Below are 22,969 nucleotides of genomic sequence, written 5' to 3'. Positions count from 1 at the left end.
TGCACATTACGACCTTCTCAACTATCGTATGTAACTATCGATGGCCAGTGTAACCATATCCAATGTTATGAAAAATGTGTTGTGCTGTTTGTTTGCTAACAATTTATTAATATCATATGTTGAATTAAAACTATTTATAATAACTTAATCTTTTGAATAATCTAAACAAGCAATCGATTTTGTATTTTTAATTCAAAATTGTTCCCATCATTCTTAGCCCATATTGTAAAGTTATCGGTATCGATAGCACAATTATTGGCTGCCAGTGTGTACGCGTATTCGGCGAGAACGTACCATTGCAAAACTAAACTTTCTGCATAAAACATAAAAAAACATTAAACAAATGAAAAACATTTAAATTAAGATATTACTTGAAAAGTTGAAAATACGTACGTGTACGTACGCCGCGCTTAAAGCTTGCAGTTTGTGTTTGTGTGTGTGTAAAAAGCCAGAAATACCTTAGGCGAATGAGGGGCGAAGACGAAGAGAAAATGTCACGCAAAGCAGCAGCGACAGAAAAAGAGTGAAGAAATTACATTTGGGGGAAGGAAAAGCGCATAAAAACTCAACAATAACAATATTAAAAGACTCTTTCTGTGCAAAAAGGCGCAATTCCAATGGCAATGCGTGCCCCGCAATCAAAATTGTGCTGAAAAGGGAATCGAAATAGAAAATAACGAGTTGTTGTTGTTGTTGTTGAGTAGTTGTTACTCGGCAGGCAGACACCTGCAAGCGCAAGGAGGAGCGATGAAAACAACTGAACTGGTCCTGGGGAGGCGCCTAACTACTGTTCTCGTACAGTTCTCGCTCCTTGATTTGAATGTCGTCGTCGTTGGTAATTGAATTGAAACTCGGCTGCAACTGGAACTGGGACTGCGACCACGACTTGCACTCCCCACTGGCACAATGCAAAGCTTGGACTCATCATGCCAAGAAGCAGATGTAAGTATCAGTATCGGTTAGATAAAGCAAATGTCTTTTATGAGCACTTAAATATGTCAAATTCTGTTCACAACATCCAGTTTATCATAAATGACACGCTTAAGAAGCTAAAGGGCGACAACCCACTGAATGCGAGTTCCCAGGGCCTAGCGCATGCCGCTGGCTCGGCCGTTCAACAGCATTTTGTCTACCAGGCGACGCAGGGCTCACAAAGCTCGCCCCAGCCACAGAGCCAGCAACATCAGCAGTCGTACAATCAGCTGCACACCGTGCTGCAGGCCGCATGCTCACCCACGCTTGCCATCAACAATAACCAGCAACAGCAGCAAGTGCAATCTGCTCCTGTCTCGGTCAGCTTACGATCGTATCTGGAGACAAGCCTGCTGCAGGCGATACCTCAAATACCTGCGCAACCGCCAATCTGCATATTCGATGACGACGAATCGCCCACTGAACTGCCTGCGAGTGGCAACATTGTCATACTTACCGAACAGTCACAGGCCCCAGGTTCAGGTACAACAGCAAGTGGGCTACCCTGTACTGGGATTGCGATAGCGCCATCGCCGTCGTCCTGCTCCTCATCAACAACGACGCTGTCCAACTTGAACTCAATTACGTCGCCCTCACCGGTAGTTCCTGACCTGTTGTTGTCCACGCCACCGGGTGTCAATTCCAGCTTAAACAGCAATAGCACCACCGCCAGCTCGTCACATATATATCAGCACCTGCAACAGCAATCTCACAGCAGTAACAACAACAACAACAACAATAATAATAATAATAACAACAGCAATGCCAAGAAGGTCGACAGACGGCCCCCCTCCAGCAGCTCAAATGCTTCGACGGGCAGTAGCAGCAGTCATCACCAACACCACCATCACCACCTGCACATTCATCAGCCTCAGTCGCACAACCACAATGTCCTGTCATCGCCCACATCGTCGCCTAGCAAACGACAGAAAAGCAGTAGTAGCAACAACAAGGAGTGCAGTTCCTCTAGTCGCAATACAGCTCTTACGTCTGCATCACCGCGTGCTGGCGCCGGAGCTGGCTCCAACAATACCAATGCCAGCAGCACCTCCGCATCTACGTCCGCCTCCAACTCAGTGCACAACAAGCGAGAAACGACTACAAAGTTCTTTAATATCCACGACAAAATCAAGGAGCTATATCTCCAATTGCTTAGCAATGATCTGAATCACTTTGCGGAAACGGGGGTAAGATTGTCAATAACAAGTTAATTCAAATTTAAATTCACTTTTGCAATTTACCGTGTGCAGCTAAAGCAGCGCAGCCGCTCTTTCATTCTGGAACGACTTGTGGAGTGCGAGCGATTGAACACCATCGTAGTCAACTTGTATCCTGGCAATAAAGGCTACTCCCTGGCACTGCACTACGATGAACAAGTAATGCTCAACCCGCTCACAAACGAATGGATCGTCTCGGATCCCACCCACCCTCATGGCATCCATGGCTGCGAGAACGCGACAGACAAATGCACTACTAGTCGAAACAAAGCGCAGGCTGATGGCGACGCTTGTAACCCGTTCAGAACGAAGTCGAGACTGACCGAAAACGAGCCAGCAGCAGGAGAGACAGCGTCGGCGCCTGTGTCATCTAGCTATGGCCTGGTTGAGGTACTGCGCTGGCCGTATGAAAACGATTTGCTGCTGCAGTGTATTGATCGTGAACTGCTGCCTGAATTCCTCATGGATCTACTGAGCGCCGATACCGTCAGCCTGAGCTCACCACAAGATGGAAGCGAGGGGTCGCGGGTTTATGCCAAGCCGAGCGTTTTTTATGCTGGTTGCGTTATTGCGCAAATACGCGATTTCCGCCAGACGTTTGCCACCTCAACAAATATCTGTGATATGAAGCACATCCTTCTGCGGCCCAGCAATGCAACGCTGTTCGCGGACGTGCAGCAGCTGGGCAGCTCGTTGGGCTTGGCCGGCGCAACGCCAGAGGACCGACTGGCGATCGAAAGTCAACTGGTGCTGGCCACGGCCGAGCCGCTGTGTCTGGAGCCTGATCCGAGCATTGGTCGCCAGTCCATCAATGCACAGCATGAGCGTCAACGATTCAACTCGCATGAAATGCGCCGCCAGATGAAGAAGTTCACCCAGGTGGCCATCAATCGCAAGCGCAAGCTAGATCAGTTCACGCATCACCAAGGCCTCGAGCTATGTGACTATCTAACACGTCTGCGCCAGCGCCCGCGCACTTCTAGCAACAGCACAGCGAACGCAACTCCCGCAACAGCACCCAGCAACAATCCCCTGGTGGGCGCCATGCTCTCCTCATTCACCTCAAAAGTACCAAGGCGGCCGCACGAGGTCATCCGACCCATACGACCACCCACCCTTGACTATCCGGCAAAGCTAAAGGTGCCCGAGAACGTGATCAGTGTAGAGAAATATGCTAAGCCCTTGGAGCCACTAAACGAATTCAGCGAGGCGTGTAAGGACGGCTGCCAGACAAACTGTCGGCACAACTTTCAGCCGCAGCTTATCGAGGAATATGTGTTGGAGACGGAACGGGAAGCGAACGAGGGCCGGCGTGCACTGTATCACATCAAGCTGTCCATATATCAGCGTCCCTCCGACGCAGAATACCTTGGCGAACTGTATGTGGATCGCGACTATCGCGAGGGTGAGCGAAATGGGGAGTCGTGCCGCTTTGCATTGGGCACCCGTGTCCATGCGAATCGATATATTCAGCAATTCCGGGAGATATTTACTGAGGAGGGACGCAAGGCTGTTAAGATTACGCATCTGATACCCGGACATGTGCCAATTGTCACCCACACTGGACTAACTAATGAGCAGCGGTTACTATTGCAGCAACAGCAACAACAACAGCAGCAACAACAGCAGCAACAACAGCAGCAGCAACAGCAGCAACAGCAGCAACAGCAGCAACAACAGCAACAACAACAACAACAGCAACAACAACAGCAGCAACAACAGCAGCAGCAGCAACAACAGCAGCAGCAGCAGCAGCAACAACAGCAGCAGCACCACCAGCAGCAACAACAGCAGCAGCAACAACAGCAGCAACAGCAACAACAACGACAAGCTCAGTTTACTCAGCAGCAGCAGCAGCAGCAATTGCCTTCCACAGTTCATCATGTTGCACAAACACATCCAAACGTTACCCTCTCCCGTCAACCAGGAGTTGTTGCCAAGGCGACCAACCTGCCGCAAACGTTTCGTCAGCAGCAGCAGCCACTTGCCACTACTCAATTCAATGTTGATGGTGCGCTGCAAATCCAGCAGCAGCAGCCGCAGCAATCGCAGCTAGGCAGTGGCAACAACAACAACATTTTGCAGCAGTCGTCACAACAACAGCAACAACAACAACAACAGCAGCACCAGCATATACAACTACTTACAGCCAGCGGAAACGCATCTACCAGTACCACCCATCAGGTGAGCCTGGGAAACGGGTCGCTGGTATTGCTACAACAGCAACAGCCGCAGCAGCAGCAGTTAAGCACGACGTTGCAGCACTCGGGAATCACCATACAGCCAGCCAACATGCAACAGCAAAAGGCGTCGCCAGCCCAGTTGAACACGGCCATCGGTGCGAATTCCGCGTTGCGTGCCCAGCTGAACTCCAATGTGCCAATCCTCGTAAGTATTAGTAGTGTGAGCCATGTTCAGGGTCGTCAACTCATTTTCTAATCCATTTGCTTTTAGCACTCGCAACTGAAGGCTTCTCCCATTGTTGCCACGCATCAATCACTGCAGAAGCAACAACAGCAGCAGCAACAAATAACTGCCACAAATAACAATACCCTCAGCAACAATAATAACAACACGGCCATGCATCCAAATCCTGCGATCAATGCCATAGTCACCAGTATCATGAACTCCGCTAACCAGTACCAGCAGCAGCAGCAGCAACAACACCACCAGCAGCAGCACCACCAGCAACAACAACAACACTGTAAGTCGGTTTATTTAGCATTGATTATATTTATCCTTAATTCTGTTACCTTCTAGCAGGCGGCACACCCACGAGCAACAGCAACTCGACCCCAATCATCAACATAAGCAGCTCCAACAGCGGAAGTCCTGCAACAACAACTCTAAAGAACTCGTGTAATGCGTCTATACTGAACCTGCTGAATAGTGCGCCCGCAGCCATGACGAGCACGCCAGTCGCCAGTGGTACGTTCACCACCTCGTCCACTGGCCAGCAGCAAACGTTGACATTGGTGCAGCATCAGCAACAACAACAGCAGCAGCAACAACAGCCATCGGGGCCCACCACGGTCGATGCGGCTACGGCCACATATGTACAGACGACTCGCGGCACGCCAACACTTGTGAATGCACAACGCAAGCAGCCGCCTAGCGAGGTGCTGCAGAGCCTGTTGAACTCCAACCGTAAAATCAATATAGTTGGCGCAAGTGGCGGCACCACGTTTCGAACCAACTCGGCGGGCAATCTGATTGCCGTCAACCTCAACCAGTCGCAGGGTCAACCGCAACAGCAGGCAGTCGATGGTAGTCAGACGGTGCGCGTGTCCATGTCAGCGCTTGCCTCGCAGCTGGCATCGCCGCCCGCCGTTATGACGAATCCCCCAACCGGATATGGCGCCTACACGGTCAGCACGGGCGGCGTCTGCGGCAGCCTCAAAATACTCAATCCAGGCCAGCAGCAGCAGCAGCGCATACTGAGCTCGCTGCGTAGGGATAGCACTACGGCGCCGCCAAATGCGATCGTGGTGGGGATGGCGGCACCATCGCCTGGCAGCGACTCCAACGCCTCAAATGCTAGTGGATTTGCGGTGCCCACGAACTTGTCGTCGACTTCTGGTGGCGGGAGTGGAGCGCTTAATGCGCTGCTCACCAATGCTGCCACGCCCTCGCCGTCTGGTTCGGATCACTCGCAGTCGTCGCAAACGCACCAGAACCAGGTGCTGCTTGATAGGCTCAGCAATGTGACCTCGAATGTGTCCGCCGTGTCAGCAGTAGCCATGCCGCACATGTCGCCGCAACAGGCGGCTTCAGCACAAGCGAACCAGCAACAGCAGCAGTTCATTACCAAGACACTGGTACACTCGCCCGCCACCTCATCCATACACTCGCCCATGTCTAGTCCGCATCCGCAGCCGTCGGCCTCGCCGCAGCAGCAGCAGCAGACGACTGCTACGCTTAACCTACAGGGTATCAATCTGTCACAGCTGCAGGGCGCAATGGCAAACTTTGCTGGTCTGCAGAATGTACAGGTGCAGATTCCGGGCTTTACGCAGCCCATTTCACTGCAGTTCTCCGGCAACAGTCTGCAGGCGCCAGTGCAGGTGCAGCAGCAGCAATCACAGCAGCAGGCCTCGTCAGGCAGCGCCACGGCAAGCGGAGGTTTGGCGCCGGCGCAGTCGCAGCAGCGCAGCGTGCTGGTCTCAGTGCCCGTATCCACGCAGCAACAGCAGCTGTCCCACACTATCACATTGCAGACGCAAACGTCGCCTCAGCAGCAACAGCATCAGCATCAGCATCAGCATCAGCATGCGCCGCCCACAGGCACCATTGTTAGCCTGCCCTCTGCGGTGGCTGGCACCCAAACGGTGGTCATAACAAATAACGCAACTGCCAGCGGAGGAGGAAACGGAGGCGGGGGCAATGCCAGTGGAACGGGAGCTACAACGGCAATGCTCACGCTGCCCATTGGTAAGTGATCCAGCTGGCAACTGCACATGAGTGCTCTGCCAAGAGAGAGAGAGATAGATCGGCCCGTCTGGGCGGCTTTAATACTTGTTACGATTTGAATTTATACTTTATATAAATATGTTTTTATATATGATATATTTACCTATTTTATTGAACATGCTTAATTTTGTTCTTTTCTGTTTCTGTTTCTACTTTCGTTTCGTTTCTTGTTTACACAAACCTCTTAACAACTCGTTCCGATACTCATGCAACTAAAATGTGTTTATGTGTTCTGTATTTAACCCACGCCATCAGTTTGACCCATGCACCGCCTAACGGGCCCCTAGCCGGGCCAATGGTGGCGGTTAGTTAGCGTCTTTGACCAACAGATTCATTGTAACCTAAAACAACAACAACAAAAAAAATCTCCCCGCACACCCGATCTGCTTTCTGTTTACAGCTCAACTAGTCGGTGCCGGCGTACAGAAACTCAATCCTCAAACAATACGTACCTCAAGTGGTGGTGGTGTAGGTGTTGTAGCGACTTCAGCCACCGCAGCTATCCAGCCGAGAGCGCGCAGCGTACAGGTGGTGGGCACCAAGCAGCTGACCAGTAGCCGACAGTTGCTCACCACACAGCGCCAGATTGGCGGCTCCACGTTAAAGATTGCGACAACTCCAGTCAACGGTAAGTCGGCTAATAATTGTCAAAGTAAATCAATAATATAATCTCATTTATTTGCTTCTCACATAGCCAATGCCGTTACCAATAGCAGTAACATCAGTGCCGGGCCCATTGTGATGTCTGCGCAGAAGATGCAACTGAAGACCGTCAAGGCCCCGACGCAACAGTCACTTCAGCAGCAACAGCAGCAGCAGCATCGAATACTCAATCAGAGCACCGCCACAGCCGCCTCACAGACGCTGCCTAGTCCAAGTCAAGTGCAACACCAACAGCTACAGCACATACAAATCGCTGGACGCCAGGCTCCGACCAACGCAAGTGTCATCAATCAACGTACCCTAACGGCCATTGCAGTGGCCAAGCAGCAGCAGCAACAGGCAGCGGTCAATCGACGGCGATCCACCACAGATGCAACTAAGTAATAGCGCTGCTTCTCTATCCTAGCCCACGGACAAAGCAATGGGCACAGTAATTGCTACTGATGTTGGCAATTAATACAGCCGAACTATTAATTTTGATTAATTGAGGAGAGGAGACAAGTAATAAGGCTACGCGTTATGTATTTGCATGATATTATAGTTTATGTTTACAACTTAAATAGCACTACTGCATACATTGTATACCCATATATCTGCATATATTTTGATGTGTATAATTGTAAGTGTAAATTGTGTGGGCCTATGGACTGCTCAAGCTGTACGAGATCAATTTGGACACATCTTGTTAGTACGGGAAGCTAAATGTGATTCTCGTTTCCGGCGATTGCGTTGATGACTGCGCTTGTGTTTAGTGTGCCCCTTGCAGTAACTACTGCTAAACTACAAAACAAATTAAGTGTAAAGCTCTTATTAATATTTATCTAATTGTACATATTGATTGTTTCATATTTACGTGCGCCGAAAAGCCATTTCAACAATGTCTATTAGTTTGGCTCTCCAACTCCAATTTGTTACACTCTAAGACTAGCTACGTAAGCGTGCGTGCTAACTTTAAGCTTAAGTGCAGTAAGGTAGGAAGGCAGAAAGGTCCTCAAATGCAAAATGAAAACAAAAGAAAGCAATAATAAGAAAACCCACAAAATGTAAAATTGATTGTAAACCAGAATACGGCTAACTATTACGATTTGGATTAGTTACAAATGTATGAACAGTTGTAATGGTTCATATAAATATAAATATACATATGCATATTGTACTATTATAAATATTATTATTATTATTATTATTATTGTAATTATTATTATTGCTAATTATTTAAATGCTTAACCTAATTTTATTAAAATAAAAAATATTTAGTTTGTATTGTAAACCATCAGCAAAACTAAGAAACAAAAATTAGTAGTCGTACTTCCAATTGCAAACTCATAACTTACAATAACAAAAAGTAATTAAAAATGCATATTTAAACAATTTATTTGTAATAGCGCAATGTAAAAAAAAAAATGAATGGAAAAAGCGACCCAAAGTTACCATCATAAACAGGTTACTGCGTAGTTGCGAGCTGATAAATTGTCGCTTTATGCATATATGACTAAAAATTTGTTTTCGAACTAAGAGCGTTTTAGTAGCATGAAATTATTTATTTAAGTATTTTTAATTTCGTTAGACCTTTTGCTGTAATTGTAATTGTTTGGCATAGTATGCTTTTTCTGTACAACAAAAATGCCTATATAATACAAATACCCTAACAAATAATTTAAATGAAAAGAAACAAAAAACAGAGTTACCCAACTATACACACACATACACTCAAAAATAATTTACTCAATGTTATAATAAATGTGATTTAAGAAAGAAAACATGGTACTACCTAAAAAATTATAAATGTTACGATTAACCAGGTAGTCAAGGCCGAAAATGCGCACGAGTCCGTGTCCGTGTCTTCAGAGCAAAAGTGAAGTAAAAAATTATAAAATTAAATATAAATTACATGACAGTAATACGGAGCAAATTAAAACTCAGCATAAGCTATTAAATATCTATTAACATAAATGTAACTTCAACTCAATAATTGCTTATCTAAATACCTGACGTAGAATCTTTTCATTTCAAGTAAACATAAAACAGATTATGTTTAAAAGACTTTCGAGAGAACTGAAATTAAGCGCTAACAAAGTTCACTCAAGAGTGGATAGTAAGCGAATGCATCTAAGAAAGACTTCTAATAAATCAAATATAAAACAGTTTTGTTGTGTGAATGTACAAATACTCTGTGTTTATCTGAATGCCGGACCTGCTCATTGCACCATTACCAATTTAATCATTAGCTTTAAGAGATAAATCCGAGTTAGTTTTAATAACATATTTATATTATAACTGTTAGTCAATATCACGCTGCAGCAATAGATTCGGATAGAATCGCAGACCCTCCACCGACTCATCACGACAAACTCTTCCCAGTCGCTCGGCCACCAGTAGACGCTCCTTAGCTAATAACAGCGATATGCCCAGCTGCTTTGCGAGCTCCTCTACCGCCAAGGACTCTGCAGCTGTCACTTTCTCCAATGTATCGATGGAAATTAGTTCATCATCATGGGACTCCAGTTGCAGCACCATAGCACCACTGGGAAATCGACGGAGTTTTATTGGTCCATTAAGACGTTCGCAAGCGTGAAGCAAATCTTCAGGCGAAAGAAGCTCAAGGCCGCGAGCGCGATTCACACGGCAATATACATCGGCTAGGGACATCATGCCGCCATGCTCCTACCCAACAAACAAGATACGAAGTAGTATTGTTTTTTTTTACTCTATGTAGGTGACGACACACTTACTTCAATTGGATCGAGCAGCATTTCGCAAATTTGCTGGGCCAAACTATTGAAGTACGCCGTATTGCTGGTAAAGTTGTCGCGTGTCACCGGATCATCAATGCCCAGGCTGAGCAGGTAAGATTTAAAGCGCACCGTTTCGTCGTCGGATATTTCACCTCTTTGCTCACGTATTTTGCTGCTTATATTTTTAGATATGCCCACCATATCCTTTGCCATAGCCATGAGAACGCTCAGATCCTGAAACGCAAGTGCTATGTTCTCGTCCGCTGCCTTGGCCTTTGCTTCTAGGTGACGTTCTATCCCACCAATACCCGTGCGTTTTTGAATCCTCGCTAGCTTATCGCTGACTTCCGACGAAGTTTCTGGTCCTCTTAAGATCGTTTCACTCGTTAACGAGATTGTCCAGACGCGCGCATTTAAAGTCTCGCGCAGGGCGCTGTGAAACTCAGCGCTTAGCCCGTTCTTGCCCGACAGCTTAATATGTGCAGCTCGACTTGTGTCCAGAGGACCAGGAGCCTTATCTGCGCTAGGCGGTCGCAAATGCATTATAATGCGAGTTTTGCGGCCAAAAAAGTTGGAGGCTGTTGTTTCTTCACTGAGAGAGATTACATAGCTTAATGGTAGGCAGAGAGTTACGGCTGCTCGTGCTATTTCCCCAGGACGGCCCCAGAATAGTCTGTGTGTGGTAAGTACCACTTCCCCATCTTCGAATTCCGTCTGAAATGAACATTGTTAAAAAAAAGTAACAGCTAAAACTAGAAGCGGATGTGAACTACCTTTTGGTCGCCATCGTAAATTTTGACGTTGCGGTCGCGGCTTACAAAGGACTCGCTTTCAACTAATCGAGCCTCTTCATATGCAAAGCGATTCATTGCTGCTAATCCCAATTTATTTATTATTTTCTAGATTTGTTTTGGTTTTTAATAGAACTAGAAATGTTACAATGAAAGGCTGCGTCACGACATATCGATAAATTGCTTGATCTCTAGACTTAAAAAAAAAATAGGCAAGATGTTAATATTGTAAAGCTCATTCAATTCAAAGAATCTGGGTTTTATTGTTTTTTATATTTACTTGCATTAACCGCGTAAGGAAAGTTAAAGATAAATGTAGAGTTCTTTCGGTTTATTGTTTTTTAAATCTTGTGCGGATAAAAATGTGCGAAAACGGTCACATTCATTATTTAGTTCTTACATTAATCTGTCATGCATAGACTATCGATAGCAGATATTTTATAGTATCGATAACATCAATGGAACAATTAGCATGTGCCCACAGTAGCAAAAATTTTCATTTGTTGCATTTTCTGTTGTTTTAGTGCTAGTCTTTTTTTTGTGTGGTAAAAGTATTATTTATGCACAATTGAAGCCCTTAAACATACAAAATGGCGTGCTTTCATTGAAGGTGCTTATGTAACAATGCACCAACGCCCAAATTAAGAATTTCGCGTTCACATCGATCACCGGATACGGATTACTGTTAAAGCTTTGCCCACACATTGTATGTATCATGACGGCCGCAGCAACAGAGGCGAGTAAAATGTTAGAGGCAGCACTGCAGCAGATGGATGGCATAATATCGAACTCAGCGACTGCAGCAGTCGGTCAGCCCCAGGCTCAACCGGGATCTGCAACTACGGCTTCGCTGACTAGCTTCTGTGAGCGTAATTTAATTTCTGCAACAAATGTGCTGTCAACAGCTAAGACATTGGCGTTGGCGCTGCAACAGGTGAGTCAGCGGCTCAGTAAATATTCATAGAACTAACCCATTTCCGCACTTCTGCAGGTCGGTTTGGCAGCGCCAGCTCCAGACCCGGTTACAGCGGCAATAATAAGCGATTGGCTGGAAACGCATATACCACGTCAGGACTCTGACGAACGCATGCGGCGCTTGCAGCGCGACAAAGAAGGATTGGCGCTACAATACCAAATGCTAGCCGAACGCGTTTCTGAGCAGGCAGACAGAATAATTGAATTGGAGGGTCTGTTAACGGATAAATCGCAGCAGCTTTGCACCAAAGAAGAGCAGCTGCAGCGCCAAATGATTTCGCGATCTGCGCTAGAAACACAAAAACTGGAATTGATGAGTGCCTTAAGTGAGCTAAAGCTGCATCGAACGGCGCTGGAGTGCGAAAATGAGCTGAATGCCACTGAATGCAACATGCCTTACGGCAGCATGGGCAATATAAATCAAAAGACCTTCGCGGCTGATGGTGGCTTAGCACCAAAAACTCCACCCTCAGCCTTGCGTCACCAGATAAAGCCTCAATTCCATAGCTTGCCACGGTCACATGGCGGCGCCAGCAAACAGGTACAGCGCTTGCAGGCCAACAACAACAATAACAATAATCACACCCTAGATGTGAATGCAAACAGCAGTGGGAAGCAACGTAATGTTGCGTTCGCCTCCAACGAACAAATTCTAATTGACGATAGTGTGCTGAGCGACAGTGCTGCCCCACCCGATGACTCCATGTCGATGTACTCTAGTTTTCGATCCCAAACTCAATCAACGCCCTCGCCAAAGCTGCGCGAGCGGTCTGCGCGCGGTTTGCGCAACATTTTAGGCAAACTGCGACGCAGCAATAGCAGCAACTGCGAGCTGACCGCCCTGGAGCAAGCGGAACCAGATGAGTTTCGTCGGGGTGGGTCGCGTGCAACTGCAGGCGGCCGCATAGAATGGAGCGCACAGACACCAATGTTTTGCGACGCTGATAAGCATTACAGCAGCTGGAACGCACAGGAAGTGTGTAACTGGTTAGCGCACATGGGTCTTGGATGTTATCAGGACAACTGCAGGTAAGTGCTATCCTTTTATATAATAATAATACGCACAACCACTGCTTATCTTAACTTTATTTTGGGCTATTGTTATAGTAGGATTTTTAAATTTTAATAGCCAATTACGAATTCATATCTCATTTGCATAACATACCACCAAAATTACCATTCAACTGTTCAACACAGCGTTGTAATATCATTGCTATCACAAACATTTTCCTCAAACACTGCATCATCTTCCATCTGCTATAAAGTATCGTGAGATCTTCGATAATAATGTTGCCTATTCTATAATATATTGGTCACAGGAAATGGCTAAAAGCAGATCCGTCTGTATGCTTCTTTACCGCTTCTCCGGTTGACATCGAACGTGAACTTCATCTAAAATCGGTTCTGCATCGAAAGAAAATCATGTTGGCCATCGACGACATCACGAAAAAGGAGTTTGACGAGCTGACAGTCAAGGCTGCAAAACTGGACGTTGGCTGGGTGCTGCGTTGGCTAGATGACATTGGTTTGCCCCAGTACAAGGATTACTTTCTGCAGGCCAAAGTCGATGGTCGCATGTTGCACCGTTTAACGCTTGAGGATCTTTCGCAACTGCATGTGAGCTCCTGTTTGCACATTGCGTCGTTGCGATGTGGAATTCTATGCATGCGTCGCATGTCCTGGGATGGCGAAGGCCTGATTCGTCGTTCAACCAAGGTGGCCGAGCAGAGCGACGAGGCCAAGAGTACCGACAAGGAAAGCGTTGACTTGTGGACGGCACACCGTGTCATGGAGTGGCTAAAAACAATAGATCTGTCTGAGTATGCGCCAAATCTGCGCGGTGCTGGAGTCCATGGTGCATTGATGCTCTATGAGGATCGCTTCAACGCCGATTTGCTAGCTGATTTACTCTCGATACCGCCGAGTAAATCTTTGCTTCGTCGCCACTTGGCAATGCATTTTAAGGAATTAGTTGGACGTACAATTATACATAGTAAACGCGATGCCGAAGCAGCTCCTGGCTATCTGCCACTCACCATCACTGCAAAACTGAAGCCACCCAAGCGCTCGCAGTTTACACTCAAGCGTCGCAAGAGCTCAAAGGGCCAAAATGAGGTCGACTGGACGGATTTAGTATGCCCGATGAATACTGCAGTGCCCGTGCTGTCCACCTCGGAGACGCTTAAAGATAACGATGGTTCGTTGAGCTCTACTTAACCGTTACGAAAGCGGTCCATAATCGGAGTCGCGGATAACATACTTATCCGTAATAATATAATTATTGTTAATCTAGTTTTAAGTTCACGCCAGAATCGGACCCTGGAGCTGATCAACTTTACGATCGAGCCAAAGTCGGACATACAGACTTACAGCCAAGGAGCTGTATTTGTAAGAATTTAACAAGGCAAGAAATTTGAGCCAACCAATAAGCAATTTATCGTAACACCCCAACGACCAATCAATGACGTATTAACAAAGCCGCCTGCTCAATGCACAACTACCACATACTACTTATATACCTTTTTGAAATTTGCACTTTTTTACTTGTATAATTAACATAAGACGACTTGAGCATTAACGTCTTCCAAAGTATGAAACACTGAAGTATTTAAAAGAGCATACATATTAACGACCTGGAAAGCAATCGAAAGTCTGGCATAACGCACAATATCCGAGTTTATTTGTACTAACACTAAGTAGTATGTTATTAGCCTGATATTTCAAAAGTATATAACGCATTTTTACGGAAGTCAATAATTTTGAATTATCCTTAAATCAGGCAAGAATGGATTGGATTGTAAAAGTCGATTACATATTCTAGTTTATATCTGGCACATCTATTTTCAAAACGACCCATCAATAATATCTTCACAGGATAACCACATAACTTGTTGGGGACGCCTGGAACTGTCTTCAGCAACTAAATCCACTCTGGACACTCTGGCAACGAAGTAGCGGACGATTTTATTAAAGGTCAGGTTGCCCCATATTTGTACCAGAGCCAGAGGAATCCGAAAACCTTTGTAATCCTACCAAGTGACTCCAGCAAAAGAAGATGGTTATTGATTTATCGAAAAAGTGATACAAATGTCTTAAAAGAAATGAGTCATTCCAGACGCACAGTATAGGATAAAGTAATTACTTGGGATCGAATTAAGCATCTGGTTAGAGTACCCCCAGCTCAGATCAGGACTTTCTCAGTGAAAGTACTGCGCTCCCTCATAAGAAACGTCAAGGCACACGTGCTCCCCAAGTGAGCCCCGGAAACATTATGTCGTCTATTTATTTTCTTATTTTGTGCGACTTCCCTTTGTATTTCTGTGGTCCGAGCTGATCTGCAAGTCATATTTTTGTTAGATTTTAGTTTATTGTTAACAATAACTTTGCTTAAATTGCTGAACGACTAGAGGCGTGGCCATGAACTATATTAAGTAGCCAGCTTGGACGGAATCAACATAGTATTTAGATAATTGCTGTCTTGCCAAAACTTTTTCGTTTGCGCTGACATTTCTTTCTTACATCTATCAATCTTTGGCAGTGTGTTCGGAGTAAACTAAGTAAAGCTCGTCGGGTTGCTTTAAGTGGCCTGGTTGGCTGCAGCTTGGCCTGCTGGCAAATTCTCTACACCTAGGCTAATTTGTCCGGCCAGTATATTATCAAGTACGGTGTGTTGCTCGCGAGCAACGCCATCTTTGGCGCGATGCTTGCAAAGATCACTCTCCGGTATGTGATCCTTCCAGTTGCGGAACAGGTAGCGCGTGAACTTCTTTAGCTGCCTGAACTTGCAGTAGGTGGCTCCCTCGGCCGATTGCAGCTGTTGCGTTTGTATTAGAAATCCCTTCTCCTTAAATGTCTTTTCTAGTTTTTCGCGCTGCTTCGAGCGGCGTGACGAACGCCGTTTGCCCGCAGACGCAGATGTCTCGAGCTTTGGACTCGAAAGTGATCTGTGTAGCTGCTCGGACGGATCCATCGGCTTGTGGCAATCCTCTGGGTGTGGCGTAGTGAGTCGCATGGGGCTATGGGAGTTGGAGTAACTGGACGGGCTTTGCGATTCTACTGGCACCAGGCTGCTGGGCAGGAGAAGCGATGATGTCGGAGATTCGGGTGGTATGTGCAACAGTTCCAGGCTGAGATCCGTCGATGGCGGTGGTATATCAATATAGAGTTTGTCGTTGGATGAATTTGTTGGCTGAAGTTGTTGCTGTTGCTGTTGGAGTTGTTGTTGTTGCTCCCGCGATATAAACTCGTAGCCACGCAGTGTCCTGTCGCCGGTGCCATTGTAATAGCGATAGTTGCCCTCCGCATCCACCGACAGCATCTTCTTCTCCTCCAAAGTGGGCTTAGCCCCGCCCGTGAACTTAAACTTGCAAATGCTGACCTCAGTAGAGGGACTGGAGCTGTGATCGGCCGGCATGGGCGGTATAAAGATCGCCGAACGCTTACGCTTGCGCATCGCAGGCGTTGTTGCAGCATCAATTGCCTGCTCCAGCGACTCCCGCTTGTCCGGTATGATGCTGGTGGTGGTGGCAAAGAAGCCATTTGGTAGGGGAATCTTCAGGGCTAGCTGATTGTCTTTTTCAATGGTCTCCACCGGCACGCCCAAACGACAGCTTTCCATTAGTTGCTGGTAGTACAGCCCCACAGGCTGTAAGAGCAATTTACCGGCGACCCTGGGCTCCTCTCCAGAAAACCTTAATGTTACAGGCTTCGTAGATAAATGATCCTCAGTCAGGGGTGTCGCCCGTTGCGAGGAGCTGCCACACTCTGTAGTTGTTGTAGTTGCATTAGTAATCGTCGAGGGCTTATCACTGTCGCCGCTCGAGATTGAGTAGCGGTCGCCCGACTGATCCCGCATGCAGAGATTCAGTGGCTCCTCTGCCAGAACGGCAGGGGCAGTCCTGGGCGTAATTCGCTGCGCAAGTACCGATGCAGTTGCACTAGTTGGAGACTGCACAGCAGGCGAGTGCTTCGATTCAACCACTGGAAAATGCTCTGCTGACGTGGTCGATGCTGGTATAATGGTTCCATAGTTCTTGTAGATCAGATGACAGATGTCGGCCTTCTTTGGCTTGCGCCCACGTCGGGGCTTGTAGTTGTCCAAGGTGATTTCGCCCATGTAGGGCAGATCGGCATATTTTATGGCGCCGCGCTTGGGGCCTGGCACTTCACTTGCTGCCTCCAGCGGCGCTGTTGCAGCTGCTCCCATTGCTGATCGCGGCTGGGGTTCTTTAGTGGATTCCTGGGCCTGTTGCAGACGCTCGGCGCTCCGCTGTATCTCGGCTATCTTTCTCAGCCAGCTGCGCACGTTCTCGTGGGACTGGTTCTGTGGCGGGTGTGCGGCTTTCACAGCGGGCGCTGGTGGAACTGTTCTGGCGCCGGACATGTGGCGTCTCTGCGTCGCCTCGTAGTGGGCAGCATACTCCGCAGGCAGGGCCTGATGATGGAATCGCAATTTAATCGCCCCGTTGTTGGTTGTTCGCTTCTTCGATTTGCTCTGTCGCGATATTCTCTGCGTCGGAGTGGGCAACACCTGCACCGGCTGCTTGTGGATTTTGCGAGCACTCATCAGATTGGCCTTTAGCTGCTGCTTGGTGAGCGTGCTGCATGCGCCGTTCTGCATGGACTGCTGTTCCTCAGTTCTGCGAGCCAGCAGCGTCTTGAATGGATAATCCTGATCTTCGTCGTGGGCGTCATTGCTGGCTCCGTGCGAGATCAGTGGATCATCAGAGCCCTGCAGCAATAGCTTGGTGGTGTTCAAATGCTCACGTCGCATATGATCGCTCACGGCCGTGTGTTGCCAGCGCTCCGTTTCTAGAGCCTGGCCGCTATCCGGATCCAGTTTTATGCATGGCAGTATCGCGGCAGCCAAACCGTTTGGCGGATGCTGATGCAGCTTGTGGCTCTTTGTCGAGGCTATGTTGGAGCACATTTGTTTGTTGTTACTTGTAATGTTGTTGTTGTTGTTGTGCTCGAAGGCACTGAAGGCCATGGCCTTCTCCCGTGTGAGTTCCTCCATGTTACCCTCTGGAATGAGATGAGTGGATAGAGAAAGAATAGTTAGCATATGACCAATGGACTAATAAATGCAATCCATGCCCTTATATGGCATAATTGCAGTTATGTTTAATAGAAACACACACACACACACACATTTTTCACACGCCGGCAGAAGTTGCCGTTGCCGTTGCCGATTGTAGCTGATCGTATCCGTATCCGTCTCTATCGGCGGTGGCGGTGGCAACACGGGAATTCTATTTAAATGCTCTGCGAACTGGCAAGTGGCGCTGTATCTCACACACACCAACAAGCACGCACACACACACACACACATAGACATGGCTGTGGCCAAGGCAGAGAACGGAACGCATATCGCTCTGAAACTGAAATTTGTTTTTGTACATGAAATTCGATTCCCTTGGCGAAAGTATGCCCATAAAAGGCTTAAACGCAGATGCATATATGTATGCATTCTGAGATGTGTGCACAGAATCGGTTGCTAAGGGTCACGTTTAATAATACTTGGCTGCTTTATATATATCTGTATATATTCATATTTTGGACATTCCCATTTCGATTACCTTTTCTAATTGGTTTTGAGTATGAATTTAACTTTGAGTCAGGTACTGTCCAGTCTGTTCTTTATTCCGTACCGTCGGAATGGCCACGTTGTTGCGTCTATCAAACTGGATGCTGCATCGCCATCGCGCGCGTGTACATCGTGTTGACATCCAAAACTCAACTAGTTGCGGGAAAGTCACGAAAAGCATCATTTTCAAAATATGCTCCTTAGATGGACCGCAGCCGGAGACGCAGACGCAGACGCAAACAGAGGTGAGGACGCAGACGGAGAGCAAGCACGCCCCGCACACAATAGAGGAAAATAGCAGCGCGGACGTGGACGTTGAGCGGGCCAAATGAAAATCAAATTGAATTCTTTTGCCGCTCTTTCTATTCATCGGGCTGCGGTGCGTTGTCGTGGCCGTATTTAACGCCAAAGACGAAGATATTTCGTGTATTCATTTTTAGAAAAATTCAACTTGTTGCCGCCGCTCTGCTTTGCGGCCATAAACCAACCAACCAGCCAGCCAACCCCAACCCTCCAACAACGCAATGCAAAAGCAAAAAACACGTCGGATAAATAGAAAAATATTGAAAAGTCGTCTTGCCTCAATTCATTCATGAACTATTTGTTTTTGTTTACTAGTCTGCATTTCATCGAAAGCGAAAGCGTGATGCTTTTATCAACATATTTGGATGAAATAGGCATCTGCAGGTAGATCAGCCAAAATACACATGTATGGAATTACATACTGCGATGCTAGTTCCTATAAATGGATATGTTTACCTATTGCAGGGCATAACATATTCGATCAGTTTCAATTTCAAATTCAAAGTAAGATATACAGCAGCTGCAGCATTCAAGGTGTCCGAGTATCCCAAGTTCTTGATTCTACGCATAGGTGTTCGCTCAGATGATCGCGATTATTAATAGATCCGTGCGAGACTTCAAGTTAGGGCAACTCAGTTTCGTCTTGCGTCTGGTTTCGTGTGTGTGCTTGTGTGTGTGTGTGTGTTAGAGCAGCGTAGGTGTATTGGTGTAGTATCTCGGGGCTTATTAATTTCGGAAAAGGAAAAATGCCCTCAAAATAGATGACTGTGTTCGTTTATTTCGGGATCTATCCATATCTAAATACACACTCATTCATGTACATATGCATGCACGTGTGTGAGCAAATATGGGTCATAGTGGTTTCATTTAATACGAAAATACATTGGGTCGTATACTTGTTATTCCGCGGCTGTACTGAGGCAATGCATTTGTAGTTTACACACAGCCATTTAAAACTGATACTAGCTTGTATTTGTACATATAAAGACGTTTAAAAGTATTTACATACTAAAGGATATCCAAGTTCGCAGACTTCCCGTTTAAACGCTTAAATCGATCGGCGTTAAACTCATTTTTAAAGTTTTTTTCAGAGAATCCATCCCTCCTTAGTGGAAATGGGGGTCGATCGGCTTCAAACTTATTTTCAAAGCCCAATATAAGAATCCTTTTTAGCGATTGTGGGTAAAAAGGTGGAAAATGATTTAATTTCAATTCACTTTTAAATATCATTTAAAAAATAGTATCGGATAATGCCGTTAAAACTAGCTTGTAGATATACAAACGAGTTTGTCTTGACTGAACTAGAAGACTGACTGAATAATTACTATGTCTTGACGCTAAACACATCATAAAGATCGGATTATAAACATTTATGTTATTTAAGAATGCATATTCTATAGTTAGTGGCAAGGGGAAGGAAGGAGAAGCACTGCCGCTGCTTAAGGTGCACTGCTTGCTTGTTCGAACTCTTGTCATCAAGTCTTTAAGAACGGGGTATATTCAAGTCGGTCACTTTCGATTATTATTTTTTGTTTTCGTTTTTGTCGGTTATATGTACATATATACTTTCGTGGAGTATTGGCTTTTGGGCAATTTGTTTCGCACAATTTCAACTAATGCAAAAGAAAACCTTTTTAGGAAATGATTCTCATATATAGGAAATATTTATTTTCTAAGTATGAGTATTGTTTGGTTTGTCTGGGTACACTTTATAGCCGCACTCCAGTGGCAAAGAGTATGATGCACATCCGAGTGTGTTCGCATGCACTTAACTGAATAAAGTAGAGAAGTTGAATATGGATAGTGGGTGGGCAAGTTTACAAAATATGCTGTCATTGGTTGTAGTTGGCTATAAACTCGGCTACTATTTACATTCTCGAAATCAGACGGCAGACGTGCTTACATCACCATCGGTAATCAGCGGCTTTGCAGTCGTAGGTTGAGGCTGTCGTTGGCCAGAACTTTAGCGCCCGTGTATTGCACATCTATTTGCCACAGTTTCTGAACATATTTATAAATGACATTTAATAGCATTTTTTATTCAATACCTGCTGGCGGGTACGTACATATTTGTATTTATGGCCATAACTGCCACTTTGGCCGCCTACGCGCCGCTCCGTTCGCTCAAAGAACAACAAAACCACAGCACGGGCACAGCCTCAGTTTTTTGCGGCAACGGAGAGCGGCACATGCACAGGCATGATACGCATGTATCACAATATAATCAATTTGCTTTCTCATCAATAACTTTTACTGTGCTCGATGACATTTCTTAACGATTCGCCGAAGGGTTACACGCCGCGGCGCTCAAGAGCGTATTGCTTATTTTCTAATTCTCTTCACGCCAAATCAAAATGTGGCATCACTTGCGTCTCAAAAATGCGCGTTCGCGTTGATCCATTCACGGCGGCGGCATTGCGACTGCGCTTGCAAAACATTTAACGGACGGGAATTCGCATGCGCGCGGCAGCTGCTTTGGACAAACAGAGTTGCCAATTTGTTTTACAACCTCAGAGGGTCGTATTTAAATTTGTTAAGAATGTCGTGCAACTTAGGTATAAATTCGTATTATACTAAGTGTATATTATAATATTTGTATACTACTAATTGCCTTGGGGTCATTCTGTGGGAATCAAAGTGAGAATTCATATCTATTAGTTATTAGCATGCAATCGACAGCCTTCTGTTTTGCATATCGCACAGTTTTACAATCATTGTGCAGCTACTTACAATTTTGTTTTGGTCTATGCAAGCAGTGCTCGCATATTAATCAGCAAGCAGTTCATTTGGTTGTGAAAAATGCAGGAGATATGCAAAATATATATGTAACAAAGTCAAGCCATATAAATATATTATAATGTGTTTACATGAATTCAATACAAATTCAAGAAGGTGGTATGGTTACCTCCATTCTGACCACATTTTTCGAGCTATATTGCCCAAATTTGAAATGAATACTCCCTATAAGCTCTACTAGTAAACTATTCACAACCTATTTGTTTAGTATGAAAATATGTCATTTAATAAAATTGCTGGGTAGCCAGTTTTTAGCTGTTGGTCTGTAAACAAGCAGCTGATTACTTTCTTTGGTTTCTCTTAACGATGAATCCGAAATAAAATCAATATAATTTTAAGAATAAAAATAGCACTCAAAATACAGTTTTTCCTTTTTTTTGTGTGTATTTATTCACTCAATAATTTATATATTTTTTCACATATAATATTATACACATCATGAAGTGAATAGGTAAATATGTTTGAATATGTCGGGTAGAGATTGGGTTTATATCCATAGGTTGATAGTGTTTTTATTACTCTCATTAAACTTTCGTTGATTTAAGCATATCTTTAGTATTTTTAAATAACAATCAATATATATATATATGTTAATGCATATTTGAATATACGCACTTGGAACATACAACTTCATACACTGACATACATCAATTTATGTTTGGGTTAAAACAGTTTTACAAAAAGAAGTTTAGGTAAATCGGAGGTATTTCAGCGTTATGGTATTTTTGCTTGTGAGTTCTTCTTTGTAAATATTATATTTATACTTTGTGTTATCTTTTGATTAACTTGATCATATATAAACGACATTGAGCTAATATATATTATTATATTTGCACATATGTACATATATCATATTTTACATAAGTAAATTGGAAACAGAAAACATTTAATTAATAATTACAAATACATATTCAAAATGACATTAGAAAAGTATTAGATTACAATAATGCATATGTTAATATATGTGCACACAAATGAACTTGTGTCTAAATAACATATGCTAGATTTCCCCTAAGTCTTTAAAATATAAATTACTTTAGGTTTTCAATAGCAGTTGCAATAAGATAATAAGTGGGATCGTGGCGTTGCGTATTGTATATATGTGTATATATATTGTATTTATATTCATTTATTTCTTATATACATATATGTATATATATATAATATTTTACAGTATGCTTGGGCGCAACTATGGCCCTCATATTTAATACAACATCAAAAATAGATTGATAATATTCATGAAGAAAATAGAAAACAGTTCATATATCTTCTTATACCACACAATACACACACATATATGCATATGTATATATATATATATGTATATATATATTTATATATATCTGTAGGTATGCATGTATGTGGTTAACATGGACAAATAGTTAAGAATTTATTTTATTATCGTTGTATTCTATTCATTATGCTTCGCAAACGTTTCGCTGGCTTCAGCTTGTAGACGTA

The 22,969-nt window shown here is 44.9% G+C and overlaps 4 protein-coding genes across 7 annotated transcripts; 2 read left to right on the top strand and 2 right to left on the bottom strand.

Annotated features, from left to right (window-relative positions):
* Nucleotides 1–269: 269 nt before the first annotated feature.
* Spt20 lies at nt 270–8,488 on the top strand. Of its 4 annotated transcripts, none has more exons than XM_064688745.1 (7): nt 270–942; nt 1,023–2,159; nt 2,223–4,577; nt 4,644–4,893; nt 4,950–6,620; nt 6,915–6,963; nt 7,060–7,194. In XM_064688745.1, exons 1-6 carry the CDS (start codon nt 907–909, stop codon nt 6,917–6,919), a joined length of 5,454 nt encoding a protein of 1,817 aa, XP_064544815.1. In that variant the 5' UTR covers nt 270–906; the 3' UTR covers nt 6,920–6,963; nt 7,060–7,194. The 4 variants fall into 4 exon arrangements, with proteins under 4 accessions (XP_064544815.1, XP_064544814.1, XP_064544813.1 ...); XM_064688743.1 differs by lacking the exon at nt 6,915–6,963 and adding an exon at nt 7,354–8,488 and having other exon boundaries at nt 272–942; nt 4,953–6,620; nt 7,060–7,287; XM_064688742.1 differs by lacking the exon at nt 6,915–6,963 and adding an exon at nt 7,354–8,488 and having other exon boundaries at nt 272–942; nt 7,060–7,287.
* A 979-nt stretch (nt 8,489–9,467) lies between these two features.
* On the bottom strand, nt 9,468–11,007 carry Vps36 (vacuolar protein sorting 36). Its single transcript, XM_064688766.1, has 3 exons — nt 10,831–11,007; nt 10,055–10,771; nt 9,468–9,986 (listed from the first exon to the last, which is right to left on the bottom strand). Exons 1-3 carry the CDS (start codon nt 10,924–10,926, stop codon nt 9,603–9,605), a joined length of 1,197 nt encoding a protein of 398 aa, XP_064544836.1. The 5' UTR covers nt 10,927–11,007; the 3' UTR covers nt 9,468–9,602.
* A 378-nt stretch (nt 11,008–11,385) lies between these two features.
* On the top strand, nt 11,386–14,580 carry Liprin-beta. Its single transcript, XM_064688755.1, has 3 exons — nt 11,386–11,782; nt 11,840–12,852; nt 13,143–14,580. The coding sequence occupies exons 1-3, from the start codon at nt 11,564–11,566 to the stop codon at nt 14,038–14,040; spliced, it is 2,130 nt and encodes a 709-aa protein (XP_064544825.1). The 5' UTR covers nt 11,386–11,563; the 3' UTR covers nt 14,041–14,580.
* A 590-nt stretch (nt 14,581–15,170) lies between these two features.
* On the bottom strand, nt 15,171–18,621 carry LOC135432882 (uncharacterized). Its single transcript, XM_064688754.1, has 2 exons — nt 18,402–18,621; nt 15,171–17,847 (listed from the first exon to the last, which is right to left on the bottom strand). Exon 2 carries the CDS (start codon nt 17,837–17,839, stop codon nt 15,401–15,403), a length of 2,439 nt encoding a protein of 812 aa, XP_064544824.1. The 5' UTR covers nt 17,840–17,847; nt 18,402–18,621; the 3' UTR covers nt 15,171–15,400.
* Between the last annotated feature and the right edge of the window lie 4,348 nt (nt 18,622–22,969).

This window comes from Drosophila montana, unplaced genomic scaffold, assembly GCF_035044405.1.
Source record: "Drosophila montana isolate Dmon_TW-CO22-7 unplaced genomic scaffold, ASM3504440v1 contig_3216_1, whole genome shotgun sequence".
NCBI lineage: Eukaryota > Metazoa > Arthropoda > Insecta > Diptera > Drosophilidae > Drosophila > Drosophila montana.
The sequence above is the reverse complement of the archived record's forward strand: the minus strand, read 5'-3'. Positions and strand labels throughout refer to the sequence as shown.

Bases quoted from the DNA above. Each gene is read 5' to 3' on its own strand.
- Spt20 (XM_064688742.1), top strand. From the start codon at position 907: ATGCAAAGCTTGGACTCATCATGCCAAGAAGCAGAT. The intron at 943-1,022 runs GTAAGTATCAGT...CACAACATCCAG, and splicing joins CATCATGCCAAGAAGCAGAT to TTTATCATAAATGACACGCT. The intron at 7,288-7,353 runs GTAAGTCGGCTA...CTTCTCACATAG, and splicing joins TGCGACAACTCCAGTCAACG to CCAATGCCGTTACCAATAGC.
- Vps36 (XM_064688766.1), bottom strand. From the start codon at position 10,926: ATGAATCGCTTTGCATATGAAGAGGCTCGATTAGTTGAAAGCGAGTCC. The intron at 10,772-10,830 runs GTAGTTCACATC...TGTTCATTTCAG, and splicing joins TTTACGATGGCGACCAAAAG to ACGGAATTCGAAGATGGGGA. The intron at 9,987-10,054 runs GTAAGTGTGTCG...TTTGTTGGGTAG, and splicing joins TGCTGCTCGATCCAATTGAA to GAGCATGGCGGCATGATGTC.
- Liprin-beta (XM_064688755.1), top strand. From the start codon at position 11,564: ATGACGGCCGCAGCAACAGAGGCGAGTAAAATGTTAGAGGCAGCACTG. The intron at 11,783-11,839 runs GTGAGTCAGCGG...GCACTTCTGCAG, and splicing joins TGGCGTTGGCGCTGCAACAG to GTCGGTTTGGCAGCGCCAGC. The intron at 12,853-13,142 runs GTAAGTGCTATC...TATTGGTCACAG, and splicing joins TGTTATCAGGACAACTGCAG to GAAATGGCTAAAAGCAGATC.
- LOC135432882 (XM_064688754.1), bottom strand. From the start codon at position 17,839: ATGGAGGAACTCACACGGGAGAAGGCCATGGCCTTCAGTGCCTTCGAG.